General features: G+C 48.4%; 1 protein-coding gene across 3 annotated transcripts; it reads right to left on the bottom strand.

Moving 5' to 3' along the window:
* Positions 1-3371: 3371 nt before the first annotated feature.
* On the bottom strand, positions 3372-8320 carry EGR3 (early growth response 3). Of its 3 annotated transcripts, XM_045007638.1 has the most exons (3): positions 7779-8320; positions 7527-7589; positions 3372-6019 (listed from the first exon to the last, which is right to left on the bottom strand). In XM_045007638.1, the coding sequence occupies exons 1-3, from the start codon at positions 7930-7932 to the stop codon at positions 5010-5012; spliced, it is 1227 nt and encodes a 408-aa protein (XP_044863573.1). In that variant the 5' UTR covers positions 7933-8320; the 3' UTR covers positions 3372-5009. The 3 variants fall into 3 exon arrangements, with proteins under 3 accessions (XP_044863573.1, XP_044863576.1, XP_044863577.1); XM_045007641.1 differs by lacking the exon at positions 7527-7589 and having other exon boundaries at positions 7779-8319; XM_045007642.1 differs by lacking the exons at positions 7527-7589; positions 7779-8320 and adding an exon at positions 6592-7497.
* Between the last annotated feature and the right edge of the window lie 671 nt (positions 8321-8991).

The raw sequence follows: 8991 nt of genomic DNA on the forward strand, positions 1-8991 counted from the left end.
CTTGGGGACAAGGGGACATTTACAATGACTGTGCTGACAGCGGCGGGAGACCATTATCCTGTCACAATGCTCTGTTTCACTGACACTCGGTCATCACAAAGAGACCAGTTTATTTCACTTCTGGGCACAGGGGAAAATTCTTCCCCTAGCTTTGCAAATTCCCTATGCTTATTAGTGTCTCACTGTAGCTACCTGGATCTCAAGCTGAGAAAGGGGAGGCCTCTAACCTCCAAGAGAAATCTCCAGAGGAAACCCATCAATACCCAGGTGTGTTCTGAACTGTATGAACTGAAAGGGCCAAGTAATTACACATGGAAATAGGCAACAAGAGACTGCCTTATTTTTATATAGCGCCTTCCATCCCAAAACCATATCCTCAGAGAAAACACGTCACCAGCCATTGCAAGGCAGCCACCAGCCCTGGACAACGTGCCCACGGAAAAAGTCACAGCAGTGTTGGGGGTGGTGGGGGGAACTGCTCGCTACAAACATTGGCACAAGCCCTTAATCTTATGGCAGGAATCATGGGATAGCTAATGTGCAGGCACTGCAGATAGAGTGTCAGCTCTCATGGTCTCATGTCAGTGAGCCACATGCACTAATAAGCACACAGAAATCAAACTTACCTCCAGGGGAAGGGAAAAAGTTGGGCGGACCCTGCTAGGATTTGAACCTGTGGTTCGGGAGAGTCTAGGTATTTCAAAGCTGATACTTAGAGCGCAAAACAAATCCCTTCCAGCTTGCAAGACTGGGCCAAATTTACCCCTGATTTCACATCACTGGAGTCACACCACAGATAATTTGCCCCACTGGCTCTACTGGAATGTAAAGACCATATAAGGAAAAAATATCAGTGAAATTACAGCAATTAAAACTGCATTGACCCGGCAGTAGCAGTTAATTACTTCAGGGCCTGCCCCTGGACAAAATCTGAAGTACATAAGATTTGCCAAAACTGCTTCAGCTACTTCCCCTTTGCCCCAGTAGCTTGCGTGAGTCTAGGTTCTTAATGCGGAAGAGAGTAAGGAGAAGAGTATGGGGGAGGGCAGGTTAGAGAGGAGGATGCACACCAAGCCGAGAAAAGAAACTCTTCCTTTGCTGGGTTTGTATGATTGAAGATGTTGTAACCCAAGAGAGAGAATTATTCCTTGGAGGAATATAATGTTAATGGGGGTCCAACTGCTCTAACTCTACCCAAACAGACCCACCCAGCCACCACGCGAGGACTCATTCTGGCCCTCGTTCAACAAGGTACTTAAGAACATGCCTGACTTCAAGCACGTGTGTAGTCCCACTGAAGTCCAGGTTAGGCATGTGCTTCCTTACTGAACCATGGCCTACCACCCTTACATGCCCTTTGTTCCTATGGAAGAAAAGAGGAGCAGGGGCTGAACCACAGGCCTTATGATCTGGAGGGGTGTGTATTTATGGGTATGGCAAAAACCTGAGCAAGTGCCAGTCCTATTCCCAGCAGCTTCCTCGAGTGAGTAGTCACAGCTACTCCCACCTGCTAACAAGATGAGCTATTGCTTAACAGAATACTCCTCTAGCTCTTCTCCAGTCCTTTCCATCAAAGCACTTTCTAAATGGTAACGAATTAAGCTTCTCAGTCCTCCAGGACTCACTGTGCACTTGAATTTGGGGTGTAAGGAGGAACATGTCCATTCAAACTATCTAAGTTTCTTATCATATTTAATCTCCCATTGGAGGCTTTTTCTTTCCTTCAGTTACTACAGCAGTTTCTAAAACCCTTGCATTATTTCTAGCCCATGTACTTCATCAGATGACCTACAGAATGGAACAGATCTCCTGTTTTCTCTACCTGCAGTGATTTGGCTTGGGGAAGGAGGTAGAGTATTAACACCTCAGCTGAACCCGCCAGACCCCTTTTCACCCTCCGTTATCCAGCAGATACAACAGAGCCTTGCAACTTACAATTAAGAGCATCTGTAAAATGGTGACAGCATCTGTCAATTACAAATTCAAGACTGGACAGAGCCCTGAAGAAGATATTGTACGGAACAGCCCACCCTCCACATGATGAGACTGGATTAGGGGCTTGCTGCAAAGACTACTTCAGGGTAATGCTCCCATTGATGTCACTGGATTTTGGATCAGGCCCTTCAATTCTTAACAGATTTCTTCCATTTCTAAGTTCTATGATACATTGGGAAATGGAAATGGGAGGATTATGAGGAGCAATAAGACTTAATGTGGCCAGTCCTGGTTACCCTAAGTTCTGACCACTTAGCCCTGTAAACAGAACCTGAAGGAGATGGGATTGGTAAAAGGATGGGTTATTTTTTTAAAAATCATATCAGAATCACTAGAAAATGTACAAACAGATTCCAGATATGATCTATAGAGATGCACAATGCCTAACATCCTGCACGTTTCAAGAAAGCCATTTTAACATTTTCTTTACATATTAGAGATTTTTCAGTATATATATATATATATTCAGAATATATATATATATACATATTTTTAAAGAAAGATAAAATAAAGATATTTACTACAGGATTTGATTGTCAGCAAACACAATATATTTACTGCATTAGCATTTGCTCACAGTGCAAATGGTACAACAATACATCAGTTCAATATTTCTGATTTTTTTCTTAAAAATGCTGTATGCATTAACTATCATATTTGCATTACAACGTGACAAATGAGCAAATGAAATGTGTGTGAAAATTATCACCTTTTCACAATATCAAGCATAATTTTTTTAACCTTAGTATAAGGTACTATAAATCCAAGAAATAAAAACATCCACAAAATATATTACATCTGGTAGGTCTTTTTTTTTTTTCTCTAAGTACTCAACTTTATACAAAAGACTTTCAAAAATATCATTCCCTTAGGTTTGCATGGTTAAACCTGATTTTTTTGTGTGTGTTCCTTTCAGATCACATAAACTAGATTGCATTTTCTCTCTTCTCCTTTATGTTGTATGGTTTTTGTTTTGCTTTGTTTTTTAGAAAAAAAAATCACATGCAGACATCAAACCTGAATAGCACAACCTTTTGGCAACAAATATTTTTTTAAATAATTATTATTTTTGTTTAGTTTAGCTTAAATGTCTGAGCACAGTTTTATTAAAACAAAAGAAGAAAAAATCAGAGCAGTCATGCAGTGACATGCACATACCAGAAGGAGAAAGGAAAAAAATAATATAGAGGGATAACTGATTTCTCCTCCCTGTGTTTTTTGAAGTGACCAAATAAAATAAAAATATGTCACATTATAAAAAGTATTCAGCAAAATACTGGTTTCTGCATTTCTGTAAAGAATTTCCCTTCTGTTGAAAAGAATGATCAATCAGTATCTTCCCTCCCACCCTCCCCAACATTATATTGTCAACCCAGATTAAGCTAAGAAGTACCTGGAAATTCATCACCCACTTCCCTTTTAGTTTCTTTTTAAAGATCTAGATAGCTAGTCCATTTAAATCCACCACAGAAAAGTGATGCTTTGGGAAAAAAATAAAGGGCGAAAAGATGCATAAAGTGACTTTAAATCAGACATCCTGTAAACTCAATTACTTCCCCCCTCCCTCCCTCACCCCAACAGTATATTAGCCACAGGGGAAAAAGATTGAATAGGTAACAACAGTACATTCAGTCAGATCTTTGATGAAAGCTGCTAAGCAGCTCCACTTTCCCCCTCTTTCTTAGGGTTCAATTGAGCAAGTACATTCAGAGCTGCTTACAGAGGACAACTGGGAGGTGGATTTGGGTGTGATAAAAGAGGATTTTAGTTGAATACAAATCCCCCATCTTCCCTTTGGAGGAAAGTTTGGAGTAAAATTTTACTCCTCACAGTTATTTTCTCTTCTCCAAAAATAAAACATTAAAGCTGTAAATACTTATATACCTTTATATATGGTTGGTACTGTACTAGAAAGCCAATAGTGACATTAACAAATACATACTGTATATATTTTTTATTATATTTTAATTCAGAACTGCTGTAGAGATGGTAACAAGAACAGAAATGGCAACAACCTCTTCTCCTCCAGATGAAAGGGAGAAAGATGTTTCTCCCTCTCTTCCCAAGGGTTTTTCTACTAAATGTGACATGAACTAAAACACCAAGTGGAGTGAAATGGTGAAATTTAGGGGGAATTGCCTCTTTCTTTCTTCCTTCCAGAAGGGAGGATACTTTGGGTGGAAGAGGTGAGGAGGAAGGAGACAGAGGATGAACCTGTAAAGGAAATCGGTTTAAAAAATAAACCCATGAAGATAAATCTGGAGCAGCCAAGAGCTGATCCCAAGCCATATCCCTTCTCCAGCACATCAGAGGACGTGCCTCCAAGACAAGTAGTGAAGAGACCAGGAAAACATAAAGGAAGCAGCTCCAAGAGGAGGGGGGCAGGAGACCAGAAGCAGCAGCAGCAGCAGCATCCTAGGCATTTCTGTAAGAAACATTTAGATCAGATGGAAGGCCACCCATTCCAATGATACCCAAGGTCCCCACTATGTCCAAGAGGTGGCTTGGTTCTCTCCATTGTCCAGAGTCCTTTGGGGGTGGTTTGACACCGAAGCAGCCCAGTTCAGCTCAGAGTCACATACACACACAGGGACGCACAGTCTCAACGGGCAGCAAGCACTGCGCTTTGGTGCTCCCCCCGCCACCTCCAATGAGTAGCGAGGGGGGGAGGAAGGGGGCGCGCATATTCGGAGCGGGGAGCTTCCCCGACACCGTCACCACCACCCTTGCTCGCACCGCATGCCTTTCCACAGCTGGCACATCACAGCCCTGCAACCCCTCACCCGCCCCCCACTACGCTCCGCTGGGAGAAGTGGGGGGCTCCCCCGCCCCTCCCGCAGCCGATTCGGATCAAGACGATCCGATTGAAAGCGAAGTCCCCACCCCGGTGAAGCAGGGACGGGAGGGGAGGTACGCGCACTGCCAACTGTTCCTTGGTGAGGGATCCCCATGTTTGCGCTTTTGCTAAAGGCAGCAATTGGGAGGCACTGGGACCAGGGATCGGGGCGGGAACCTCATGCGCAGGTGGTGACCACCGGGGCCAAGGACACGGGCGGGGAGGAGGAGGAGGAAGAGGAGCCCTTATCGGCCTTCTTCTCCTTCTGCTTCAGGTGGATCTTGGCGTGTCTCTTGCGCTCGTCGCTGCGCGCAAACTTGCGCCCGCAGAACTCGCAGGCGAAGGGCTTCTCGCCCGTGTGGGTGCGGATGTGGGTGGTGAGGTGGTCGCTGCGGCTGAAGCTCCTCATGCAGATGCGGCACTGGAAGGGCTTGTGGCCAGTGTGGATCCTCAGGTGCCTCGTGAGCTCGTCGGATCTGGAGAAGCGCCGGTCGCAGCCCTCGGCCGGGCACGCGTGGGGTCGCTCGTGGAGCGGGGTTTTGCTGGGCCGGTTGGGGTACTTCCTGGGCCGGATGGGCTTGAGGGTGAGGGGCTGCTGCTGGAGGCTGCCGAAGCTGGGGTGGATCTGTTTGTCCTTGAAGGCTTTGATGGTCTCCAGCGGGGTGATGGGGGGAGGGTTGACCCGAATGGGATCCAAGCTCTGGTAGGGTTTGTGTTCAGTGAGCGTGCCCATCTCGTTGGGGTGGTGATAGAGGTTATAGTCTGGGATCATGGGAAAGAGGTTACTGTCCAAGGCTGGCTTGGCTGCTTGGTAATCCTGGGGGGAATAGGTGAGCCCTGGGTTGCTTTGGGGGTCGTGAAAGGACACTGGCTCCGGGTAGAGGTCACTGCAGGAGGAATAGGGGGGCAGCGCAGGGTACATCTGGTCCACCTCGCCCTGGTTCTGCACCATGCTGGCTGTAGAGGTCTGGGTGCTGGTGATGGCACTGGAGGAAGGGGGCACCCCCAGAATCCCAGCGCTCATGAGGCTGATAATATTATCCTGACACCAGTTGGACGGGGAATCGAAAGCAAATTTCCCCAGGTAGGTAACAGTCTTGTTGCCAGGGGTGGGTTGGAATGAACCCGAATAGGACGACAGCTCTTGGTTGGTCTTTTCGTTCGCTAATCCAATATCCATAACATTCTCTGCAAAAAGGAAAGAGAAGGGGGATGAGTAACGCCGCGTCAGAGAGTGGTGCAGGCAAAAATGTTGGGGCCCTAGATAAAACAGGAGGAGGGAAAACGGGACGGGGTCTAAGATCTGGGACACCCAGAGAGGTGGGATGGGGCGAGAAATACCCTAGTGAGGGACTTTTACCTAGAACTGTGGCTCAATCCCAAACCACTGCCCAGGTAACAAGCAGGAAAATTAAACAGCAGCTTAGCAGAGATCTATATTATACACAGCTATGGGTACTTTCACCCACAGCCATGTGTATCCATACGTGGGTAGTGACACACACACAGCCACAAATACACACACCTGTGCTCACACATACACACTGATACACAAATACATACCCATAGGTATTCACACACACGCAGTTATAGACAGCTGGGACAATTTACATATAGAATGCATATACATCTCCACGAAGACAGCTCTAGGGGTGACAACTACACACACACACACATGGACTAGAGAGACACGCATTGTGTTGTCTTGTATGGCTACAGCCCAGTAAAGCTCTCAAGGTGGGTCAGGAGGAAGCAGGTACCTGAAGTTACAGGTAGGCTCAGGCTGCCAAGAGCGAACTGGTCTCTCTACTGGTGTCCAGGTGCTTTGCCACCCCACAGGCAGAGCTGGGGACTCCAAGGGACCCGTGTCCGGCCACCAGCGCTTTACAAACTTGCCGTGTTTTCTGCGTCCAGCCCAGTTATGGAAGATACAAGGGAGTTTTAGAGCGAGCAGCGCAGCTGTGGAGTTGCAATCCTGCAGCGGATTGAATTGGCAAAACACAAGAGCTACCGCGGTTCGGATCCGGGGAGAGGTGTGCAGAGGGGCCGGCAGAACCGGATCGGCTCCCTGAGCAGGGATCGAGGTTCCAGAAACACCCCTCCCTTCCCTCTCCCCCCCCCCCCCGAGCCAAGAAATCAAGTCGGAAGAAACCAGAGCAGCAGCCGGGGCAACTTCAGCAGCACCCAAGTACTCCTGGCCCGGGAGAGGGGTGGGGTGCGGAGTGAGAGAGCGGAGCCATCGCTTCTCTGCCTTACAGGCTCACCTGTCTCCCCAAGGGTTTGCTCCATCTCCTCCTCCCCCGAAAGCTCCCTGTTCCCACCACTCCCGCTGCAGCCCCATGTTGGAAAATAGATTTCACACACCCACACCCTTATCGTTCTGACAACAATATTCATAAAAAGTCTGTGCCGGATTATTTCTCCCCAGTGCCTAAGGCAGCAATGGGCAGCAGACTCCAGACAAACCCCATGGAACACACGGCACAGATAGATACACACACAGAGGGAGAGACACCTAACACACACAGAGTCACACTGCATTTACACACGCACGTATAATATACACCCTCTCCAAGGGGAAGCATCCATGACTTTGAATAGCGCCCGGGTTGGCTGGAGATGGCCCCTTTAAGCCTGCACCTCAGGACCCGCTGCCCACCCTCCGACCCCCAGCGATTCTGCAGCGGCACCATACCTGCCACCTCTCTGTCTGGCAGCTTCCACTCCCCACTACAGCCCCGAGAAGCGAAGGAAAACCCTGCAGCAGCGGAGACAGCGAACGCATAGAAACACATAAAGAAGGGGACGGATGGATGGGTGGGTGGGGGAAAGATTCCCAGCCCCACCGTCTCCTTTCCCTTCTCGGCTCCATCACACCCCACACACAACACGCGTCCTCCTCCTTTACCCCCACCCCCTCTCCTCCCCATATATCCCTTCCCCTTACCTGCAGCCATCTGGTTGTAGTGAGCCACTGACTCGCTGCTGCTGGAGAAGATATTCAGAGAGTTGGGGATCTCCTCTGGGTACAGATTGTCAGGCAACTGGTTCATCAAAGTGTTCATGGTCCCCGGCAGCTTCTCCACGAGTTTGCCTGTCATAGCACTGGAGGAGAAGCAGGTTCAGCGTGGCTCTGAGCTCAGCTCCCAATGAAACGGCATCCGATCCGAGTGGCAAATCCGTGCAAGGGAAATCATGCAAGAGAAAAGTTGGGGTGGGGGAAGGGGGTTTTGAGGGGTGGTAGGCGGGGGAGTTGGGGGTGGTTTGCGGAGGCGGGGGAAAGGGATGGGGGTACAATCCTCAGTGGGTCCTTGGTGGCGTTTCCTCGAGTGGGAGGGGGTGATCTGGCTTGCAGATCTCGTTGTAGAAGCCGGTGGGAGTATTTGATCCCTCCTCCCTCCTTGTCTCTGTCGCTCTGTCTCTGTCCCCCTCTCTTGCGAGCAGGTTCACTCACTGCTGCCCAAATGTTCAGCCAGGGAAATCCACAGCCTATTTATGTGAGGCACTGGAAAGCTCCGTGACGTAGCTGCCCATATATGGACAGACAAAGCCCAGCCGAGAGGGATACGTCACAATGGAAGCTCCTCACAATGGAAAACTAGAAAGCAGGAAGCAGCGCCTCAGCCAATGCTGCTTTGCAACTGCGATGCAAAGCAAGGGACCCGGTGCACGATTTTGAAAGCACCTCGGTGCACTAAAAAAGTCTCTTTATCGGCTATGTAGCTCTGAAAGCACATCTGGACGACAGGCTGCCCTGCCTAACCCGGGCAAAGATTTGACCGCGCTCCTGTGCGCCGGGCGCTCGCTATTATTATTTACCTCGGGCATGGCTGGAGAGGCACCTCTCTGCCTCCGTCAGCCAGAGTGGACTTTTAAAGAAACAGCGCTCGTCGTGACTTTGAGATGACTTCGCAATTACTTTTGAAAGACAAGATCTAGCCACTGAACTTACCCGTGCCCAGCCCTGGGTGGTCACCCAGGTCCCCTTTGCAACACAAACAAATCAGGGGCCTGCAGTGGTGCCATCGGATTGTGTTTTTAAAGCAAACCGTGTTTTAAATAGAATCGGCGTAGATGGTAATTGACTAGTTGCTTGCTGTCACTTTGCTAAGCTGTCAATGTACATCTGTAAAGCTAAACAGGAAATAACCACTGTGCAT

This window comes from Mauremys mutica, chromosome 2 (genome assembly GCF_020497125.1).
Source record: "Mauremys mutica isolate MM-2020 ecotype Southern chromosome 2, ASM2049712v1, whole genome shotgun sequence".
Classification (NCBI taxonomy): Eukaryota; Metazoa; Chordata; order Testudines; family Geoemydidae; genus Mauremys; species Mauremys mutica.

Excerpts from the sequence above, each read along its gene's own strand:
- EGR3 (XM_045007638.1), bottom strand. The coding sequence starts at position 7,932 with ATGACAGGCAAACTCGTGGAGAAGCTGCCGGGGACCATGAACACTTTG. Across the intron at positions 7,590-7,778 it reads CTACAACCAGATGGCTGCAG|GGTTTTCCTTCGCTTCTCGG; the intron begins GTAAGGGGAAGG and ends CCGCTGCTGCAG. Across the intron at positions 6,020-7,526 it reads GCCAGACAGAGAGGTGGCAG|AGAATGTTATGGATATTGGA; the intron begins GTATGGTGCCGC and ends TCCTTTTTGCAG.